This window comes from Podarcis melisellensis (genome assembly GCF_964234715.1).
Source record: "Podarcis melisellensis genome assembly, chromosome: 5".
NCBI lineage: Eukaryota > Metazoa > Chordata > Lepidosauria > Squamata > Lacertidae > Podarcis > Podarcis melisellensis.
The window spans coordinates 19,365,806-19,389,460 of record NC_138537.1 but is presented as its reverse complement, the minus strand read 5'-3'; the positions used below and the strand labels follow the sequence as shown (position 1 = coordinate 19,389,460).

At 43.6% G+C, this 23,655-nt stretch overlaps 2 protein-coding genes across 4 annotated transcripts in view; one reads left to right on the top strand and one right to left on the bottom strand.

Annotated features, from left to right (window-relative positions):
- SPTSSB (serine palmitoyltransferase small subunit B) overlaps positions 1-23,655 on the bottom strand; it is a 66,872-nt gene that overhangs the window by 34,665 nt on the left and 8,552 nt on the right. The window lies entirely within an intron of this gene.
- LOC309369806 (uncharacterized protein) lies at positions 1,028-17,365 on the top strand. 3 transcript variants are annotated; one of them, XM_081911134.1, is made up of 3 exons: positions 1,028-1,115; positions 12,394-12,999; positions 16,424-17,365. In XM_081911134.1, exons 1-3 carry the CDS (start codon positions 1,085-1,087, stop codon positions 17,311-17,313), a joined length of 1,527 nt encoding a protein of 508 aa, XP_081767260.1. In that variant the 5' UTR covers positions 1,028-1,084; the 3' UTR covers positions 17,314-17,365. The 3 variants fall into 3 exon arrangements, with proteins under 3 accessions (XP_081767260.1, XP_081767261.1, XP_081767262.1); XM_081911135.1 differs by having other exon boundaries at positions 1,032-1,115; positions 12,394-12,981; XM_081911136.1 differs by lacking the exon at positions 1,028-1,115 and adding an exon at positions 9,488-9,536.

The window sequence follows — 23,655 nt, the reverse complement described above, 5'->3', positions numbered from 1 at the left end:
GAACCACTAAAAGCAGATCCAAAACAATAGTTGTAAAACAGACCCCAAAGAGGCCAAATGCTATCGATTTCCTTATACAGTGGTACCTCGGGTTACATATGCTTCAGGTTACATACGCTTCAGGTTACAGACTCCGCTAACTGCTTCAGGTTAAGAACTTTGCTTCAGGATAAGAACAGAAATCGTGCTCCAGTGGCGCGGCAGCAGCAGGAGGCCCCATTAGCTAAAGTGGTGCTTCAGGTTAAGAACAGTTTCAGGTTAAGAACGGAACTCCAGAATGAATTAAGTACTTAACCTGAGGTACCACTGTAGTACAAAAGACCATTCTGAGATCCCTTCCAGATGACCTGTTTTTATTGAACATTCATCCTTATTTGGTTTTGTTGAGATTATACGATGTTGTATCAATGATGTTACTTCACACTCTCCATCGCATTTTCCTGTCATTTTCCTTTTTGCAAAAAAGTCAGATTTTGGGGGGAAGTGGGTTTGATGTCTTAGAATATAAAATCAACTGTAATTGTACACTTTGAATTTGCTGATAGGAAAGTGAATCCCACTTGAAATCATAACAGTCTGGGAGCACCCTGAATGTATCTAAGTAAATAACAGGAAAAATGCTTTGCATGTCTATTCGGAAATAAGCCCCTTTGAGAGATGAGTGGGATTTATTCCTTGGAAAGAGTGTTTAGGATTGCAACCTAAAAAACAGATAATCTTTTAATCCAATTTCTATTACTTTGAGGGTTTTTTGTCTTTGTTTTTTTGGTGGGAGGTAATGATTCATGGCAACTTTCCAGTTTGTTCAAGGATTTCCAAGGTAGAGGCTCAGAACGCCCAAGAGGAAATGAGCTTAATTTTCAGTCTGTAAAGTATAGTTCCTTCCATGTGATAATCACAGGGTCTGTTGTGGGAGTGCTGCATTTTTGGGCAAAGATTATTACTGTGATTTGCTTCTGCTCCAGGGAAGTAATGAATGCAGGAAGGGAGAAAACAATGTCACTCCAGTTTTCTGAAGACCTTTCTCGTCTGGCTCCTCCCTGGTTGTTTATACAAGCCTTTCCATACATTCCGAAGAGCATGCATGGTTATAGAGGAGGAGTGGGTACATGCAGGTAAAGGTAAAAAGGTAAAGCACCCCTGGATGCTTAAGTCCAGTCAAAGGTGACTATGGAGTTGCGGCGCTCATCTCGCTTTCAGACTGAGGGAGCCGGTGTTTGTCCACAGACAGCTTTCCGGTCATGTGGCCAGCATGACTAAACCGCTTCTGGTGCAACGGAACACTGTGACAGAAACCAGAGCACACAGAACACCATTAACATTCCTGCCACAGCAGTACCTATTTATCTACTCACACTGGTGTGTTTTCGAACTGCTAGGTTGGCAGGAGCTGGGACAGAGCAATGGGAGCTCACCCTGTCGTGGGGATTCAAACCGCGACCTTCTGATCGGCAAGCCCAAGAGGTTCAGGGGTTTAGACCACAGCGCCACCCGTGTACATGTACACCAGTCCTAAGGATAGGCAAACGTAGTTGGGGGTGGGGGTGGGGGCAGGCCCTGGCATTCACATGAGACATTTAGTGCAAGTGCCTGACTATTTCTGACATTTCATGCTTTCACTGAACTCAGCACCGAAATTGCAGTATACTTTGCATCCTGCTCTGTGTTGTCTTTTAAAGGTCTCACCTGAAAATCATGAGGCATGTGTTAGTGTCCATGGGGAACTGGCGACATATAAATTAACTGTGGTAATATAGGCAAACCTGTCAATTTCAGTTTCTCCTTTTCCCCATACTCCACATTTCCACATAGTTTTTGGTTTTTTTAAAGTCCCCGTGAAAATTTACCATCACTTTAGTGTGATTTTCTCCACTTTGATGAATGAATGAATGAATAAATAAAAGAGATAAGAAAATGTGTGGGCCTCTGAAGAGATGCCTTTCCAAAAATGTGAAGCAAACAAGGGAATAAAAAAATGGTCTACTGTTGCTCTCTAGTGGACTAGAAGGTACCTGCAATGTGCCAAACCTGCAATCACAATAGAAGTTGCTGCTGGGAAAGATAAATAAGGAACTCATTCATTAGGACATTGGCAGTTGATCCTTGTTTTCTATTTTTGTTGGTGCCGCCAGGTAATTCATAGTACTCTTTTGCCTATCATTGCAATTATAGAATTTTAGGACTTACTGTTATTGTCACTGAATTATGTAAACATCAGGGGTCTTGTGGCAAATACTGAGGCTCTCCCTCCACATATTTGGGGAGAAACCGTGTTGTGTATGCGGGGAGAAGACTGAGCCAGACTCTACAGGTCCCACATCATACCCATTCCGCATCTGTAAGAAACTGATCTTTTTGTGCATTGGCATCTACACTGTGGAACTCCTTGCCGATTGATATCAGAAAGGTGCCTTCACTGAACTCCTTTTGGCACCTGCCAAAAATGTTTTTTGTTTAGACATGCTTACCCAGATATCTAGAATCCCGAAGTGTTTTTAGTTTATTGCTGGTTTTAATTTGAGAGTCCCATGGACTGCAAGAAGATCAAACCGATCCATTCTTAAGGAAATCAGCCCTGAGTGCTCACTGGAAGGACAGATCCTGAAGCTGAGGCTCCAATACTTTGGCCACCTCATGAGAAGAGAAGACTCCCTGGAAAAGACCCTGATGTTGGGAAAGATGGAGGGCACAAGGAGAAGGGGACGACAGAGGACGAGATGGTTGGACAGTGTTCTCGAAGCTACCAGCATGAGTTTGACCAAACTGCGGGAGGCAGTGGAAGACAGGAGTGCCTTGTTGGGGATAAGCAGTGTCCAGTGCACAGCGGAATGATGAGAAGTATGTGCCAACATGCTCTATACTACTTTATTTACAGTTCAAAGCTGGTAAGTTACAGAAAAACATCTTCCCTCTGCCGGAGCAGAGAAAGCGTCATCATCTCTCCTCAAAAGCACAGAGAGAATCACGAACTGAAACTGCAAAGAACCAGTGAAAAAACAGGAAACCAGTGTACGTCACATCCAGTCTCCCGTTCCCGTGGGAAAACCTCCAACAGTACAGACTCTGTGGAATGTAAACACCTGTCTCGTGACAAGCACTTCGCTGCACAGAGAAGAAAGCAGAAACCAACATCCTCCCCCTTTCTGTGAACATCTCTGGGCAGCGTGTTCGTACAATATCAGTACAAACCCAACTTCTGCACATAGGTACAGTGTTGATCCCTTGATACAATCTTGGACAATACATCAGCAGGAATTTCATTACCTGGCATATAGGACACCGTTACGAGTCCCTTCTGAATACGTTCCCTAGCATGTTGCAACTTCAATTGCAAGTGCTTCGTGCTTTGCTTACAACCTTCAGAATTCAGCAAAGCCAAACATGCTTTGTTGTCCTGGTAAACCTGGATTGGACATTTGACAGGAATTTTCATGTCTTTGCACAATTGTAACAACCATTCACAATCTTTAAGTGAATAAGACAGTGCATTCAGTTCAGCTTCACAAGTACTTAAGCTAACTGTTGTTTGCTTCTTGCATGACCAATCAAATAGACCCTGATTGTACTTATAGCAAACTCCAGACGTACTTTTCCTGTCTGTAGTGTCACTTCCAAAACTTGCATCTGCAAATATCTCAAGACCACCAGACTTCTGATTGTTAAACCTCAGTCTGTAATGCATAGTGCCTTTCAAATACCGCGCTATGCGTTTCAGAGCTTTCCAATCCTTAACAGTAGGATTGTTGACTTGTCTGCTTAGCAAATTACAGCTAACAGCAATGTCTGGTCTTGAACATCTGGCAATGAAGTTTAGCTTGCCTAGCACACTTCTGTACAGTGTAGTGTCAGAAAATGCTTCTTCAGTGTCATCTACCTGATAACCTGTTGTCATCGGTGTGTCCACAGGGTTAGCATCCATCAGGTTTAGTTTGCTTAACACATCAGCAATTTTCCGTGACTGGTGTACTAGAATGTTACCATCTTGATCTCTCTCTATTTCCAGAGATAGGTAGTTGTTTACCTCACCAAGATCTTTCATGTCAAAGTGCTCTTTCAGTTGAGCTAGGGCGTTATTGTACATTGTGACATCTTTCCAAAAGAATAAAAGATCATCAACATAAAACAAACAATACAGTTTCTTTTGCCCCTCCTCTTTGACAAATACACATGGATCAGCTTTCCCTTGCTTAAAACCTAGAGAAAACAATACTTCAGTGAGTTTTGTGTGCCAACACCGTGCACTTTGCTTGAGACCATAAAGGGACTTTTTCAGAGCACAAACAAATCCCTGTTTTACCTGTACGCCATCAGGTGGAAGCATATAAAGTGATTCATTTAGAGACCCGTACAGAAAAGCTGTATTCACATCATGGTGACTAATGTGCAGATTTTCTTCTGCAGCTAGCTTGAGCATAAGTCTAATGCTCTCATACCTCACAGTGGGTGAGTAGGTCTCGTGATAGTCTTCACCTGGTACCTGTGCAAAACCTCTGGCTACCAATCTGGCTTTGTGTCTGACTATCTTGCCATTTTGATCAGTCTTCGCTTTGAAGACCCATTTGCTTCCAAGCAGTTTCATTCCTGGAACTACTGGAACTAGGTCCCATGTTTTGTTCCTTTCCAAGGAATCAAGCTCAGCCTTCATGGCATTTAACCATGGCTCAGCTTCCTTTGAATCCAAATCCTGGATTTCTTGAAAACTTGAAGGTTCAAAAACTTTCTTGGAGCTTTTAACAGCTGTTACTGCTATCTTAGCAAACTCATCAGCAAATCTCTTTGGAGGTCTGCCTTTTGTGGCTCTCTGTGACCTACGAATTAGCCTTAAGTCTTCAATACTCTCCTCTTCCTTCTTAGGAGAAAAGTGACCTATTGTGAACAATGGTTCCTCCAATTCTTGATCAGAGCTTTCAGAGGGTCGCATAGAGGCTTTCGCACTCTTGAAATCCTCTGAATCATCTGATTCAGTTTCAGACTCAGAATCAGAACCTTCATCAGTGGGTGTGGGTTGTTGTGGTTGCTTTTGACTATCCTCAGTCTCATCACTGTCATCAGGATAACATTGGAAAATTCCCACATTCTCCCCCCACTTGGCATTGTACTCAACACTTCTTGTGAGCTTAATTTCCTTAGAGTCAGTCATCATTATTCTGTAAGACCCTTTCTGATAACCTAGAAAGATACCATGCAAACCACGCTTGTCTAACTTGGAGTTTTGTGGTGAGTGAACCCACATGTCCGAACCAAAAATTTTCATGTGTTTGATGTATGGCTTCTTGCCAAACATCTTCTCATAGGGGGTACAACCAATCGCTGAAGATAACCTGCGATTATAACTGTAAGTGAAACATGAGAGAGCTTCGGCCCAATAACTCTCTGGAAGATTTGCATCATGCAGCAAGGTTTTTAACCCTTGAAGCAATGTCTGATTTGCTCGTTCCGCAAGTCCATTCTGCCATGGCGAGCGAGGACTAGACAAATCATGTTGAATTCCTTTCTCAGCCAGAAAAGCTTCAAACTGCTGAGAAGTGAATTCTCCCCCCCGGTCAGTGAAAAGAATCTTTATCTTCTTACCATGCACATTTCCCAACCAAGCACAGAATTCCTTGAACCTAGGAAAAGCCTCTGATTTCTGCTTGAGATTGTACACATAAATATACCTGGAAAATGCATCAAGGAGAACCATGAAGTACCTATTTCCACCCAAAGAGGGCGCTAGTGGTCCAACCAAATCAGCATGAACAACCTGGTATGGTTCTGTAGCTTGCCTACTAGACACCTTACCTTTCGCAGCCATTTTCACCTTGTTTGCTGCGCATGCCTTGCACTTCATGTGGTACCTGCAGGGTTTAATAGTCATACCTTCAACCAAGGCAGGCATTTTAGATACTGCCTCAAAATGCAAATGACCAAATTTCCTGTGAAAATCGTGAATACATTCTGCATGCAAACTTTTGTTAGAACCTGCAATGCAACAAGTGTCATCCTGCACAACATCATCATAATACAAAACAAACAAACGACCAACAAATTCAGCATACAATTGATAATCATTTTTCTTGGTGATGATGCACCTTTTGTTCTTAAAGGAAACGTCAATCTTCTTCTCAATCAGCTGTCCAACGCTGAGCAGATTATGTTTCGCATCCGGCACATAAAGAACATCCTGTATCGATAAGTCCAAACTGTGAAGAACAACAGTTCCGTAGCCTTTACTGGGAATGGTGTGGTCATCCGCCTGGTGAATTGCACCTTCCTGCGGTGTAAAAGACACGAACAGTCTCTTATCGTTGCACATGTGATGCGTTGCAGCTGAATCAACAACGAAGAAAGATCTAGACGTCTTCTGGACCTCTGCAACCTCTGCAACCTTTGTAACCTTTGGAGCGTAGCGTGAGACCATTGCCTTGTGCTGCGTTGTCCTGGACACCGGACCTTTGCCTTTGCCTCGGCCTTTTCCACGCGATGAGCTTCCGCTGCGCTGCTCTGTTTTGGCCCTGGGATATTTGCATTCCCTCTTCATATGGCCTAGACGTCCACACGAGTAGCATTTCACTGCCTTCAAAGCTTTGGCGCCATCTGGTGGTTCCACTGCACTATGGGATGACGTCTGTGAAGCCTCTCCATTTCCCATGCAGCCAGCACCTCGGCGATCTGCTTCATTCTGAATCATGGCAGTATCACAAGCTACTGTGAGTTGAGCATTTGGCTGATCAGTGGTATCAAATCCCCCACTTGCCTCATCCAGCCTTCTGCAGCTAGCCATCATGACTCTGGCATTTGCTGCTTTAAATCAAGCTGCTTTATACAAGCTGCGTTTGTGTACAGCTGCTTCAATCCAAAAGCAAAATCAAAACAGCCTCTGCCTATGAGCCTGTGCCGCTCTTCTGTTTATTTGCTTTGCTTATCTGCAGCTGCTTCAAACTGCATTCCAAAAGCAAGTTCAAAAGCGAAAGTCCCCAAGTGCTTTCTCTACTGCCCTAAATTCATGCTGCGTCACTGAATTCTGCAGCTGCTGTACTCCAACAGCATTTGTAAAAGTTACTTTCGATTTCCCGATTTCCCCCAGCATAGTAAATCTTTTTCTTTTAGCCTTTTGCCTGTGCCACGGCAAAAACCGGCTATTAAAAGTTCAAAGTCCAGCCATAAAGCCATTAATTAGAAGCTGGCAGGCTTCCCGGAGCAGTAGCACATACCTTCATCAATCATCTTGACGTGCAGAGCAGATACCGTGCGTTCCGTCTCTCTGCCGCTGTTCCGATGCTTTGCCGGCACTTCGTCTCTTTGCTCCTTTGTTCCTTTGCCAGGAGCCCGACTTCTGGAGTCCATTCTCGAAACACTGCGTTTTTCTGGACCCATAACCAAATGTTGGGGATAAGCAGTGTCCAGTGCACAGCGGAATGATGAGAAGTATGTGCCAACATGCTCTATACTACTTTATTTACAGTTCAAAGCTGGTAAGTTACAGAAAAACATCTTCCCTCTGCCGGAGCAGAGAAAGCGTCATCATCTCTCCTCAAAAGCACAGAGAGAATCACGAACTGAAACTGCAAAGAACCAGTGAAAAAACAGGAAACCAGTGTACGTCACATCCAGTCTCCCGTTCCCGTGGGAAAACCTCCAACAGTACAGACTCTGTGGAATGTAAACACCTGTCTCGTGACAAGCACTTCGCTGCACAGAGAAGAAAGCAGAAACCAACATGCCTCGCATGTTCTGGTCCATGGGGTCATGAAGAGTCGGACACGACTAAACGACTAAACAGCAACAACAAAATTTTCTGAATGTTTTGTTTTTGCAAACATTTTTATTGCTTATCTTTTTTTTTTGCAAACCACCTTATTTTATTTTATTTTATTTTACAACCAAGCAGTATATAAATTCTATGAAATAATTAAATAAACCCTCACATCTTCCAAGACAACAATGCCCATTTACACCACAAAGAACTCATAACCCACCTACTTTCAGCAGCCAGAAACACCATAACCAGACACTGGAGAGACCTGTCAGGAGTAAGCATGGACCAATGGTACCAAATAGTATGGGAAACAGCCCTACTAGAAAAATTAACTAATAAACTGAAACTGACACGGGGACAAACAGAAGAAGACGCCTTCACCCCGGTATGGCTCCCCTTTATCACATACACAGCCCAACAAGACAATGACAATAATCCACCAACAGCATACAAATCAATCTGGCTAACCTGATCCAAAACACCCACCCACCCCACTCATACACGAAAACAAAGATCACCACAGGCAATCACAAACAAACAATCACACCCTAGGCCAACCCCAAACTCTCTCACCACCAAAGGAACACACGTGAACAACACAAACAACGCTGACACCAAACTCTACATACATTAAGCATAATAGAAACACCACCACCTGACCCCACCCCCATCCATCTTCCCTCCCTCCACCCCCTTTCTTTTTCCTTTTTCTTTTCTTCTCCCCCTAATGCCTCAACAAATGAAACGGATTTGTAAAAATGTTAGATGGGGAAAAAAAATACGAGGCATTACACTTCTGTAAAACAAGAAAATCCTAAATAATAATAATAAAAAGAAATAATTAAATAATTAAATAAATAAATAATAAAACAAACTGGGGATCACTTGCTTTTCTCATAATTAGGCCATGACTTCTGGACTATATTTTCAGCCTCCTCTTCATTTCTTTTCCTTTTTTGGCTGAAACCATTTTCAACTAGTGTGTGTACCCAGAAAAAGAATTAGCCAAGGGGACCTCTGATACAGAGTGAAACTGTACGGGATGGGGGAATGATTTATTATTATTTTTTTTGAACTTCTATTGTGCTGTTTTTCTTCCAAAACCTGTACACCCAGCTGTCATTTACCTCTGAATAGCAGCATTGAGGAGAAGTAGCAGCCTTGGTAGTGGCTTTGGTAGCAGGGAATTTGAGCAGTGAAATGGCACGGGAGCAGAAAGGGTTAAAATCCCCCCCCTTTACCATGCTAGGACACGTCTTTGGATTGGGTCCCCTGTATCTGTCCTCCTCTCCCCAAACAAAGGGCGGCAACCAGTTCTAAGCACAGTTAGTTAAAAATGATTCTTGATGTAACGCTTTAGTTTGGGCCTTTAATACCTCTGGAAATGTTGTATTTAATCCTTAAAACGTTAATTTCTTTCGAGAAAGAGATGAAAAAGAGGGCAGTTCTGCGGAAAGAGGGCAGTTCTGCGGAAACAGTTGCTCCTTATTCCTCTTAATAACAGGTATTGAGAAGCAATCACCGGTTTGGAAAACTAACCTATCTTTTCAGACAACAGAGGTCATTAAGAACAAGTTTTATTTATTAAAATACAACAAAACAGTGCATTTTGCGGGCTTTTCTAGGAAGCAATTATTTATACCAAAGAGTAGCTTAGCCCCTCCTGCATGCTTTTCTTTATTTTACAAAATACGTGGTCTTTGTTTGAGGTTTTAGTATTTAAGTCAGCTCAGTTTGCCATTTCAGCATCACGGATGCAGTGGGGAAAGCATCTGAGTATTCTGAAGACTCCTTCCAGGTAAACCATCCATCTTGAATTTACTACTTGTGCTTACTAACCATTCCCCCCCTACAGGAATTCAGAATGATTTTGCTTCCATGTTGTACAATCAAACTGTTGGTGAGCTGTCAGATGGACTGGTGTTTAAACAAAAGGTCCATTGAGTCTAGGTAGTTGGCAGTAACCCATGACAGGGCCTTTTTGGTGGAGTTCCCCAGTTTGTGGAAAGCCCTTCCTAGTGAGGTGCATCTGTCTCCCTCATTGTTGACTTTCAGGAGAAATGTAAAAAAAACAAAACATTCCTAGTTACCCAGGAATTTGACGGCTGAAAAGCACTGTTCCTAGCAACCCTGAGATCACTGATTGAGAACATTTTAAAGTATTTCCTAGGCTGGATCTACACACAGGGAAACCCCCCTATAAACAAGTTGTAAATAAAATCATAAAAAAGAAGAAAACCTCTATGTAAAATGCATAGACAAAGTTTTGTGCTCTGTAGCGCCATCTAGTGCCGCATGTTTATAACGCTGTAACATGGATAATGTAGTCTTTAGAGTGTTTTAGGTGGTTTCTAGTGTAAGAGCTAACCCCTAGGGGCCGAGGTCCCTTTGCCCCCCATAAAATATCAGAGCCCCCCCAGTTGATAGGCATTGCCATTCAAATGGTGTGCATGCCCTGTACAGTGGTACCTCAGGTTACATATGCTTCAGGTTACATACGCTTCAGGTTACACACTCCACTAACCCAGAAATAGTGCTTCAGGTTAAGAACTTTGCTTCAGGATAAGAACAGAAATCGTGCTCCGGCGGCACGGCGGCAGCAGGAGGCCCCATTAGCTAAAGTGGTGCTTCAGGTTAAGAACAGTTTCAGGTTAAGAACGGACCTCTGGAACGAATTAAGTACTTAACGCGAGGTACCACTGTATCCCGTGACTGATTACGTGGGGTAGGGCTTACCTGTCCCCCAATATTTTATTCAAGTTGCCACCCCTTGTTTCTAGACTGTTTTAAATTGTTTTAGAGTGTTCTAAACTGTTTTGTTGCTGTTGTATTTTTAATACTTTATCATTGCTGCGTCTGTCACGCTGGGCTCCTTCTGGAAGGAGGGTGGGATATAAATAAAATGAATGAATGAATGAAATAAGCAGCTTAGAAATGGAATTTTAGGGTGCCCCATGCTTCCAGAAAAGGAACCCAAAGGCTGGTGGAGAGAAGGAACTGGCCTGCTCAAGCCCCTAGCAATTTATAATAATTATCCTGGAAGAAGAAGGGTATTGGAGTGGTGTGGGAATTTGTGTGTGTTTTAAAATCCCCCCTGCACTTTATATATGGAATGGTTCAGTATGTAAAACTGTGTGACCCCCCTGCCCCATAGCTATAAAATGCTCAGATTTGGAGCACGGGTAGTGCTGTGGTCTAAACCCCTGAGCCTCTTGGGCTTACCTATCAGAAGATCGGCGGGTCGAGTCCCTGCAACGGAGTGAGCTCCCGTTGCTTGGTCCCAGTGCCTGCCAATCTAGCAGTTTGAAAGCACGCCCCAAAGTGCAAGTAGATAAATAGGTACTGCTCTGGCGGGAAGGTAAACGATGTTTCCGTACGCTGCTCTGGTTTCGGTGTTCCATTGTGCCAGAAGCGGCTTAGTCATGCTGGCCACATGACCTGGAAAAACTGTCTGTGGACAAACGCCGGCTCCCTTGGCCTGTAAAGCAAGATGAGCGCCGCAACCCCAGAGTTGTCTGTGACTGGACTTAACTGTCAGGGGTCCTTTACCTTTTTTTTTTTTAGCCCCTTTATATAGCACAGAAGGGTGGGGGAGAGTCCTTTATCCCTTCTAAGATGTCCTGGAGGACTGTTCTGTATTTCAGGGACTGCTCAGCCCAAGTCCATCTTAAATTTGCTCAAGGGGGAGGCACAGAAATTTCCCTCCTTCATAACTACCCTGCGAGGCAGACTAGACTGAGAAGGGTGGCCCAGTGACCTTCCATGGCTGAGCAGGAGTTACCCTGGAACATAGAAAGGCGCCTTACACCAAGTCAGGCCATTGGTCCATCAAGTTCAGCACTGTCTGCTTTGACTGGCAGTGGCCCTTGAGGGTTTGAGACAGGAAACATCTGTATGCCCCGTGGAGGACCTTAAGGTCCACAAATGACAACATTTTGGAGGTCCCAAGTCGCAAGGTGGTTAGATTGGTCTCACCTAGCACCAGGGCCTTTTCAGTACTGGCCCTGACTTGGTAGAACGCTCTGTCACAAGAGACTAGGGCCCTACGGGACTTGACATCTTTCCGCAGGGTCTGCAAGACAGAGCTGTTCTGCCTGGCATTTGGTTTGGACTCGGTCTGACCCTTATGTTTCCCTCCCCTTATGGTTTTGATCTATGGGCTACTTTTAAAATGAGGCTGCATTTTAAATGGCATTTTAACCTGTATTTTAAATTGGTTTTTCCCCGCTGTTATGTTTTTACTGGAATTTTACTGGTGTTAGCCGCCCTGAGCCCGGCTCTAGCCGGGGAGGGCGGGGTATAAATAAAATTTATTATTATTATTATTATTATTATTATTATTATTATTATTATTACACAGAGATGCAAGGGATTGAACTTGGGACCGTCAGCATGCAAGGCAGATGTTCTGGTCTTTCGACCCCTGAGTTAGAACCATGACATCTCTGGTTCAAGTTTGGCATCCTGAACACCATGCTACCCTTGTTCTTGATGGTCTGAGGCTGTTAAAGTTTAACACAACATGAGCCCTGTGAATCGGCATAATCAACACAATCCCGGCAAAACAACATGACTGCCCTCCTCCCAATTTATAATATTAATTCATTTCAGTCATGTTCATTTCAGTATTTATGTATATATTTGCGCCTTTTCAGACATGCTTCCCATACTCCTGATCCAAGCTCTGCTCTCCAGCGCCCTCTGGAGCCCTGTGAGGACAACAGCCATCGTCAGTTTTTCTCCCTACCCTCTCTTCACAATGGAGTCACTCAGCAGTGTTGCTGAAACTGAAGACCCTAAACAAGCCTTCACTGTTCCCCCTGATCAGGACCCAGAGACCAATGTAATTGATCTGGTCACAGATGGTGGGAGTCGAGCGAGTTCCCAGATCGCCGTGACACCTGCGGCAACCTCTTTCTTTAACGGGGTGGGTGGAAGCAAGAAGAACCTTCTGGAACCAGGGGCTACCACCACAACCACCAGTGCCATTGGATCCAGACAACAGGTGGCCCTGGAATTGTTCACTGCTCCAAACACAGAGCATACCTCCCCGGTTACGGGTGTTTCCAGGGAGGAAAACCGTACTACCCGCCTGGTTCCATTTTCTGTGACTAACAAAGGCCTTGCAGTTGGCGACCGCGTAGATCCTGCCTTCTCAAATGCACCAAAGGGAAACAGCACCGATACTGAGCGACACTGCTTCTGTAAAATTCCAGGAGCCGAAGGACAAAAGAGAGACCAAGGTGAAAAAGAGAATGCGGGTAATTGTATCGCTTAATGCCTTCAGCTTGCCAAAATCTTTTTCTTTCTTTCCTTTTTTTTAAAAAAACAAAAAACAAAACTGAACGCCATTCATTTATTTTCTAATTAAAAACAACCGGATCAGTATCATACTGAAAATCCCCCCAAATCCAAATGCTCTGTGCAATGAAGTAAAGAGATACTCGGCTGCGGGTAAATGGACAAATTGTGTCCCTCGCAGTTCGCACACAAACTTGCCGGTGTGCAGGGCACCAAACGCCAGCAGAGCTGCCTGACCCATAACACCCATGTTCTCCTTCTCATAATCTGGTAGTATTTAGTAGCAGACCATCTGCAATTTTATAATAAGCCCCAAGACTCTGCTGAACCCATGAAGCACCTGCAATGAAGCAGCGTGACTTGGACAGATGTAACTACAGCGTGAGGTGACTGAGATAAATGAGTGGATTTCAAAAAGCGTTCTGGGAAATCCCAGGACTCCTTGTAATCTTAGCAAGGCTTCCTCAATAAGGAACCTCAGTAACAACTGCCAAGTTCCTGTTCAGGAAAGCTTGTCCTCCACTATTGATGGTACTACAAAATGTTCAGCTGCAGCAGTTTGGGGCAGTGCTGTTTTTCTAGGAAAAAGACGTCCCGGAACTCACCACGAACACCTCCCTTGTTCACTCAGAATGGCAATGGCACCCACCTGAGATGTGCCAGAACTGAGTTCCAGAGAGTTCCGGCTGCAAAAAACAAACAAACAAACAAACAAACAGCCATGGGTATATGCAGAGCAGTAATGAGGCCACCAGAAATGGCCAATGTTCTTCATGCGCTTTGTATGTGTGTGCAGCCTAAAACATTTCCCAGACTCCTCTGCAACCCACAGGGTCTCCGCAGATGTGCAAGAGATTCTTGACTAATGTCAATGTGGGAAGAGTTGCTGGGAAGTAGAAAGTTGGAAAACTATTGGGATAAACAACAGACGACTAACAGACTAAAAATGACTGGTTCTGAAGACATCATGGCTTCTCAGCAGAAAAGCATTCTGGATCTCCAGTGTTAGGCCAAGGCATCTGACTTAAGGCCCCATTTGTGCTATACATTTAAAACAGTATCTTACCACTTTAAACAGTCATGACGTTCCCCCCCCCCAAGAATCCTGGGAACTGTAGTTTATTAAGGGTGCTAAGAGCTGTTAAGAAGCCCCGATTCCCCTCACAGAGCTCCAGTTCCCAGAGTTCCCTGGGAAGAACCACTGCTTGTTATACCACTCTGAGAAACAAAGCTCTGTGAGTGGAAGAGAATAGGCGTCTCCCAAGAACTCTCAACATCCTTAACAAACTACACTCCCCAGGATTCAGGGAGTTCTTTAAAGGGACAAGATACTATTTTAAATGTATTGTACAGATGGGACCTGAGTCAGACCATTGGTCCATTCACCTCAGTAGGCTCTGCAGGGTTTTGAACCAAGAGTGTTTCCTAGCCCTTCCTGGAGACACTGGGGATTGAAACTGGGACCTTGTGTGTGCATGCAATGCATGAGTTCTTCCACTGAGGTACAGCCCAGCTAGTAAAGCATGGTGGGGGTTTAAGCTTCCCACATGTAGCTTAAAGCAGCTCTTTGATCTACACTGGACAGAGTGTTCATGAGGCTTGCAAATGATTTTTTTTTTTTTGCTTCTGCAGGAATGCTATGAACTGTGGCTGTGGTGTTTAATTGATTAATCCACCAGACTAATTGCTTTAAAAAACTTTTAATATATTATTAAACCAGCACACCTTTTTGGAAATGCTTATGAAACTGCAGACTGCAAGCTTCATTTAAACAAATCCCATTCCCTTTCCTAGGGAAGATTGTATATTTTAAGATGATTTCTGTTGCGATACAAAATCAGAACTATTGGTTAGACCCATATGTAAGTGTAGGCACATTTAACCTAACGGTTAATCGATTAAAATGTTCTTAATTGTATTGCATCCCTACCATTAACACACACAGCACAAGATATATTCAAAGGTGGTTTCAGCCTCATGTGAAAATGCCAGGGGATTCATGTCCTGGCATTAACCATTATGTTTCAGAAGTGTTGGTGGTGCTCAGTTCAGTGTGGAATATGAATGTGTTCGGCACCTCCTGTGCAGTAATTGAGAAAAGCACAATCCTTTCTAGAGGGGTGCATAATTCACCACACAGAGCTGTAATGGCTCATTTGGAGACACACCAGAGTATCATATAAATGAGTACATTTTAATGATTCTTTAAATATGATCTCAGGGACTCCTATGGTTACAGTCATTGACCCAAAGTATGATGATAGTTACCATGATTCTGATACCATCTTTTCATGCATACATTTAACTGTAAAATTCAAAGCTGTTTCTTGGATCTTTTGGGTGTTAGATTTAAGCACCCATCACAAAACAATATGTAAGGGTTGCTCATAGGCTGGTGAAGGTAGAGCACACTGGGCAGAAGTTGTTCAGTTAAGGGCTGGGTTATGGCATTTCAGTTATATAGCAATGTAGCAGTACTATTTGTTGTTGCTCCTCCTTGAATAGTGTCTGTGTAGATCAAAGAACTGCATTTTGCTGCATTAGGCTGCAGGTACAGGACCAACCCTACTGAGAGTGTGTTTCCCAACCTTGGGCCTCCAGATGTTTTTGGCCTACAACTCCCATCATCCCTAGCTAGCAAGACCAGCGGTCAGGGATGATGGGAATTGTAGTTCAAAAACAGCTGGAGGCCCAAGGTTGGGAAACACTGGTACAGTGGTACCTCGGGTTACATACACTTCAGGTTACATACGCTTCAGGTTACAGACTTCGCTAACCCAGAAATAGTGCTTCAGGTTAAGAACTTTGCTTCAGGATGAGAACAGAAATCATGCTCCGGTGGAACAGCAGCAGCAGCAGGCCCCATTAGCTAAAGTGGTGCTTCAGGTTAAGAACAGTTTCAGGTTAAGAACAGACCTCCGAAACGAATTAAGTATTTAACCCGAGATACCACTGTAATAGATTTTGTTGTCTTGTTTCTTGCCCCCATGGAACACAGACAGTTGCATTGCACCATGTAAGACCATTTGTCCATCAGGCCCAAATCTATCTACTGTGAAGTGGCAATAGCTTCACAGGGTCTCACGCAGCGACAGTCCCCAGAATTTTTAAAGGAAAATGCAAGGATTGAGTCTGAGACCTTCTGTATACAAAGCACGTCCACTGAAGTGCCCCCTCCCCTATAGCTGCATGTTTTACAGAGGAGAAACTGGAACATGAATGAGGACCTGCAGTGATGCTAGTGAAAATTCGTTTGGTCCTGTGTGTGTGTAAGCATGTTACTGTTTAAACTTGAGCTTAGTACAATTTTGCTATATGTTTTTATTGGGAATTTTTCTCAGCTTATATGACAGTGGATAAAGATCTGCTCCTGTTTCCTTCCAGATGTGCTGAGACTTGCTAGGAGAAGAGGAGAACTGCGGTCTTTGGTAGACATCGGACAAGGCAGAACAGCGCAAAGGGGAGATTCCAGATCCAGGGCTGCTGTAGGTAGACCAGTGTCCCCTCATCAGGCAGAACAATATGGTGGCTCTACTGATTTTTCTTTCCCAAGAGGTGACAAAGGTGAGGTTGGGAGCCCTGGCCCCATAGGAATTCCGGGGCCAAAGGGAGACACAGGGGAACATGGAGAACCAGGCCCAAAAGGTGACACTGGACAGAAAGGTGACCCTGGGGAGAAAGGAGAAAGAGGCATAGCAGGTGAGAAGGGGGAGATAGGACCAGGGGGACCACCAGGAATTCAAGGAGCTCCTGGTTTAAAAGGAGATGCAGGGATGCAGGGAACAGTTGGTGCCCCTGGGAGAGAAGGGCTAACTGGACTTCCAGGCCGAAGAGGCGAAAAGGGCCAGAAGGGGGACTGCAGATCGGTCGAACCTGTAGCCTTTTCAGCTGGCCTTCAGAAAAGGAGAAGCTTCCCATTGCCAGGATCCCCAGTGAGATTTGAAAAGGTTTTCCTGAATGAAAATGAAGCATATCACGAGGAATCAGGCATATTTACTGCCAACACTGGAGGAGTCTATTCTTTCAGTTATCACCTGAGTGTTTCTGGCAAGGCGCTGAGGGCGGCGCTCTTCCACAACGGTGAAAGACTTATGCAGGTGTCAAACGTAAGGCAGCCTCCGCAGAGCGTTTCCCAGGTCTCTGGATCGATGCTGGTTCACCTCTCTGAAGATGATGAGATTTGGCTTCAGATTTTGAATGGCTCTCAAAACGGGCTGGTGGCTGATGAAACCACTGATTCTGTATTTTCAGGGTTTCTGTTATACCCTGATTAATGAAATTTAACATTATTACATATAGGGTTGGGAATAAGCATCCCACACCTGACAGCTTAGCATACCTAATATTTTCTAATATTAGCATACCTAATATTTTCACATTTTTCTCAATTTCAGATTTTCAGATTTATTTTTAGGGTACTAAGCTGCAGAACAGCGGTGGCCAGTTCTTCCAGCTTTACCATTAGATTAGCACATGCAGAACTTTCTAGAGGCCTAAAACCAGAAACTCTTATAGACTTGTGAGATTTTACACTAGGTTTCTAGCTCTCATGATATTTGATTAAACTGTTCCCTAAAGGGTGATTTTAAGGTTAAACTTCTTCACTCTTGCTTTGACAATGGCTTATTGTCAGTTCTAAAATTACTGTGTTTTTATTTTGTTGTTATTATTATTATTCTGAAGCAGCATTTCATCAATGAGAGTCATGGGGTATGAACAAGCAAAAAACAACATTAAACAGCGAGTGGTAGATACTGAACAACAGGCAGACCTAGCTAGGTCCTCAAAATTTCTAATTAGTGAAACTAGAAGATACTTGACTTCCCAAAGGCCATACATAGCTAATCTCGAAATACCAAAACAGCAAAGGGCTTTCACCTTGGCCTGTTGTCAGGCTTCCCCTTCAGCAATTCAGGAAGGCCGTTATAGGAAGATACCTTACAAGGAGAGGAAATGCCTTCGGCTCTGGGCAGCAGGAAACAACGGAGCATGCCCTTCTTCATTGCCAGTACTATATAGACATTCGAGCCCATCCTGTATAAATTCCCAGGGCGTTCAGAACAACACAACATCTCCCTATTACTACAGGACAGAAGCCCAGAAATCACATATTCAGTCGCCAGATCCTGCGCTGCCATAATAGATACTCGTCGAAGGATGGTCTATGCTACAAATCAGTCCTAAAATGAAGCCCCACATTGTTAGATCTGTATCACTGAAGCCCCACCCCATATAGCTGTTTTAACTGGTCTTTTTTCATTCTTCCTGTAAGTTTTTATTCACCCATTATTTATGCTTAATCAAATATTCTATGTATATGTTTTCATCTATGGTTGGTTCTTGCTCCCATTTGTTTAATAATTATTCACTTAGACTCATACTGTTATGCTATTTATTTAGATGTTTTGCTTATGCTGGTCTGTGACCGAATAAAGTAAATTCATTCATAGAGTTGGGGATACCCTGTTTGAAATGTTCACTCAAGGATGAAGTCCGCTAGAAGATTTTAGATCTGTCACCATCTCAGAATTCACCAATGTGGTGCCCATGGGTGCCTTGGTGAGCAAGGGCTGTGGCCACTGATGTAGTTGCCGTTTTCCCATTGATGTGTATGGCTGATGGGGGAGCATAGCTGCACCTTTTTGTGGCCCTGTCTCCTTTCCTGCTCTTTAATATGTGGCAGCCATTTTGTGTCATGCCACACTCCCCATGGCAGCCATTTTGTGACTGGTGTTCAGGACACTTTCTCAAAATTCTAAATGCGCCCACTGGCCTCAAAACTGTTGGCACCCCCTCTTGCACACACCTGCCTAGGAGTAAACCCCGCTGAATGCAATGTGGCTTAAGTCTGAGTAGAAATGCATAGGATTGCATTGCAAGATTGAAGATCCCACCCTGTCCTGAATTTCTGAACATTTACACCCTTCCGTTTATATCTTCTTATGAAGCTGCCTTATAGAGAGCCAGACCATTGGTCCACATAGCTTAGGATTGTCCACAGTGACTCTCAAGTGGTTCTCAAAGGAGTTTTCCTCAGCCCTACCTGGAGGTATTTATCTGTCATTGTTCATTTGTGATGGTCATGGAGGGTGAAAAGTCGTGCATTAACTCCCCCTTTTCGGTAATCGATTCCTTTCTTTAGGAAATAAAATTTTAGTGAAGTGTCATGACTTTGCCCATTTTTATCAGAACTGCGGTGTCTTTGTCGTACCTTTGTGCAAAATGATTTACTTATTTTGTGTTATGTGGATGGTTTGATCTATATACCGTATTTTTCGCCCTATAGGACGCACTTTTTCCCCTCCAAAAATGAAGGGGAAATCTGTGTGCGTCCTATGGGGCGAATACAGGCTTCCCTGAAGCTTGGAGAGCGAGAGGGGTTGGTGCGCACCGAACCCTCTCGCTCTCCAGGCATCAGGAAGCTATCAGCAAGCCTGGGGAGCCGGCGGGAGTTCCCGCAGGGCTCCCCAGGCTGTGGATAGCAGCTTGCTGCACGGAGCGCGGGGCGCGCTGAAGCAGAGCGCCCCGCGCTTCGGGCAGACATTGGCCAGCCCCACAAGCTCGGGGCTGGTTTTTTTTGGGGGGAAATAAAGGAAATTTCCCCCCCTTTATTTCCCCCCAAAAAACTAGGTGCGTCCTATGGGACGAAAAATACGGTAAGTTGATGGCTTAAAAATAATAAACTGCAATTCTGAGCATGGGCTGTTTCAGTCATTGACTCTTGAGTTTACTTTGCTCTAGACTAGTTGAATATGTGCTTCAGTTCTTTGTCATGCACTGATATTCCTCAGAGTTGCCATCTTCTTCATGGACCCCACATTACACAGCTCCTCCAACTAGTCAAAAACTGCTGATGTTCTAACAGAGACACCTGGAATGATGACTTCAAAAGCTTCTGTGGGGATCCTTGTGTTTCTTGCACTTCTCCTATAGACCAATTAATTCCTTACCTGACCTGGAAAGCATAAATTGACCTACTGAAAGATGACCATAGTTTGTGGCTGAGTGGGAGGGTGAGGCCATTCTTAGCTTCCATTTCCTGTTCTCAGCTGACTTTCCCAGAGCTCTTTCTTGGGTCTCTGCTTTCTCAAGTCCCACCTTTCTTATTCCCCTTTTCTCAGTCTGCTGTCCCTGTCTTCAGTCCCTTGCTGACTCCACACTCTCTGCCCTTATCTCCAGCTTCAGGTAGTTAATACAGCGCCCTCCAGATCATTATCATAGAGTGGGAAGAGACCCTGAGGATCATCTAGTCCAACCCCCTGCAGGGATAGCTGCAGGAATATGCAGCTATCCCTTACGTGGCTCATGCCTGCAACCTTTGTGTTATCTGCATCGTTCTCTAACCAACTGAGCTATCCAGCTGTTTTAGGCTACAGTTTCCATCATCTCCAACCATTGGCCATGTTGCCTGGGGCTGATGGTTACATGAATTCTACTCATATTGATCCAGAGCAGATTCTACCGTATAGTCAGCAGAGTAATAACTTAAATACGTTGCAGGATTCCTGAAAATAGACCAGAGGCAATTAATATTTCATCCAGCAAAGCTTTACTGCTACTGAAGGCAAATGGTCACAAATCCAATACATTCAGGACTGGCACTGTCCATAAGAAATCCAGTTGCAGCAGACTTAATTTAAACTTACAATAACTTATAATAAGACTAAAACTTCAACACTAAGTATACTATATACAGAACACCATGCCAGAAGGAAAGAGAGATAGAAAGAAAACCCACGCTCCTTCTGGATTTATTATTATAGTCAGCATGACCTTGACAGAAAGAGATAACAGAACCAGTTTAAGCCAGCTGTACTCAGCTTCTCTGAAGGAATAACCCAAACATTATGGACCTTCTGCTTGTTTCCAGGCAGAATAGAAACTTACGTGTCAGCCAGAAACTTCCAGCTTGCACCAGTTTCTTTCACACAGAGAAGCTTCCAGAACCCTCTTGAATTAATTAGAATAGGAATAGATCTCTACACATCAGATCAATGGAAGTTAAAGTCCAACCACATCTGGAGGGCTGCACATGGAAGGAATATGATCTGAACTAATTGCTTGAAGATGACTTTTCATATTGGGCCTCGTGCAGCCCAAGGACCCCAGATTGCCCAGCCTGATGCATAGGATTGCTTTGACGATTCTTTGCCCCCTGCAAAGTGTGTCATAGACTCAGAACTGTATAGTTGGAAGGGACCCAAAGAATTATCTAGCCCAAACTTCTGCAATGCAGGAATCGCGGTCAAGTGATTTCAATGCTACTCTTCAGTTTAAAAAGGCTCTCAGGGTAGGTCACAATGCATAAATCATAATTCTATCAATAAAATAATAAAAAATGAGACAACAAATCCTAATAACATTTTTTTTTTAAAGCCAGATTCAGTGATTCCTTCAGCAGTCTTTTCAGGCAGCTTTAATAAAGATCAAGGGAGCAGAAGCATTTTGAGTATTGCAGGCAAAAGTAAGTCATTTGAAAAAGGAGAGATGAATGTGATACTGTCCTGAACTTTCTTACTTTAAATGAAAAAAAAGGGAGGGGGGAAAAGAAACATATCATCAGCTTGATCTACTATTTAAAATAGATTGCACTTCATAGCTTTCCAGGGCTGGACATAATTATAGACATCCCCTTCTTTTAGATATTCACACCATAAAGCAATTCAGATAAACAGTATTGTTTAGAAAAATGATGCCAGCCAAGGAATGGATGAGGAATGAAATTGAGATGTCGTTCTTAAAAGCGGTGGCTAACTTTGCTGATGCACAAGTAAAATTTAAACTTTTTGATTCAAAGTGTGTGTGTGCATCATAATTAAGATGCAATTGATTGAACCCAAGCAAGCAATTTCCTTCCAAATTGCAAGTGCAAATTGCCCTTTTGTAACAACATTGCAGTTTTTGCGTCTGTTATTATATTTCATTTTCTTTCCAATTTTTGGATGCAAAGCTATTAGCAAAAAAAAAAAAAAAAAAGATTCACCCCTCTTGTAATGCAGTAGATTTATCACCCTGAACAATAAATGAAAGGCAATATGCACTTTATTGGTTTCATACTGTTTATTGCTACTTACAATAGAGTGTAATTAGAAACATTTTAAACTCCATAGCCATTAAAGGGAGATTCTTGCCCATGCATCACCAGCAGTTCATTGTGGCAGGAGCTTAGACTTTGTCCTAAAAGCTGGTTGTTCAAACATTACCTACCAGTTAGGTCCTTCTTTTTCTGAATTCAGATTGAAGCTAGTTTGGGGGGCAAATGTAACAAAATGCAGTATTCCACAAGAAATGACAGGATAGATATGGATTGTAGCTAATGCCTTGTGAACACCATTTCCCAATGGTGGGAGCATGCTGGATGCCAAGTAGATGGGCATAAAGGTAAAGGAACCCCTGACCATTAGGTCCAGTCATGACTGACTCTGGGGTTGCGGCGCTCATCTCGCTTTATTGGCCGAGGGAGCCGGCATACAGCTTCCGGGTAATGTGGCGAACCAGAGCAGCACACGGAAACGCTGTTTACCTTCCCGCTGGAAGCACTTTGAGGTGCTTTCGAACTGCTAGGTTAGCAGGAGCACGGACTGAGCAACGGGTGTTCACCCTGTCGCGGGGATTCAAACCGCCAACCTTCTGATCGGCAAGTCCTAGGCTCTGTGGTTTAGACCACAGCGCCACCTGCGTCCCTAGATGCGCATACACAGCCTCATAATATTTAGTCATGCTCAGCTTCTGGAAGTCCTAAATAGGAAGTTTTAAAAACAAACAAACAAATGGTTTAGCTGTTAACATATAAAGCTCTGAACAGCTCAGGACCAGGTTACCTCTGTAGGACCACCTGCCTCTATATAGACCTAAAAGATCACTTAATCACCTGGGGAAATTCCACTTGTGGCAGCTACAGAATATCACAGGGCAACAACCCCAAAATGGGTATTTCCTGCTATTGACCCTGTACTAGGGAATTTTCTTCCCTCTCCTATGCATGAAGCAGCAGCAGCCATCAGTGGCTTCAGGTGTCTTGTAGACACCTTTTTTTTTTTTTTGCCTAGGCTTTCCTTGAGTGTGTGGTATTGTGTGGTATTGTGGTTAGAGTGTCTGTGGGCTAGAACCTGGAAGATGGGGGTTCAAACCACACTTGACCATGAAGCTCACTGGGTGATGCTGGGGCAGTTGCTGCCTCTCAGCCTAACCTACCTCATAGGGTTGTTGTGGGCATTAAATGAGGAGGGGGCAACTATATATGCAGTATTGAGCTCCTTGGACAAAAAGGTAGGATACAAATGCAAGAAATCCTCTGTTGGGCCCTGTTTCTTGTTTGTTTGTTTGTTTTTTTAAATCCATATTAATTCCTTGAATCCTTCCTTTTATATTTCTGTTTTACTGGTCTTATGTAATACACCACTTGAAAAAAAAAAGTGGCTTATAAATGTTTTAAATAAATACATTTATATTTTGACTTGCATGCTGCATCTTTCCCTTTCTCCGTTGAACATGTCACTCTCACGGAGCCCAGAGTTCTGGTGCACAGGTGAAGATTTGTTTAACCATCAGTTAAGCAGCCTAGCAGACACTCTCAGGAGTGAGGTGTTTTGCTCCAAAGAGGCCTGGAACCTACT

Excerpts from the sequence above, each read along its gene's own strand:
- LOC309369806 (XM_081911134.1), top strand. The coding sequence starts at position 1,085 with ATGGTTATAGAGGAGGAGTGGGTACATGCAG. Across the intron at positions 1,116-12,393 it reads GGAGGAGTGGGTACATGCAG|ACATGCTTCCCATACTCCTG; the intron begins GTAAAGGTAAAA and ends GCGCCTTTTCAG. Across the intron at positions 13,000-16,423 it reads AGGTGAAAAAGAGAATGCGG|ATGTGCTGAGACTTGCTAGG; the intron begins GTAATTGTATCG and ends GTTTCCTTCCAG.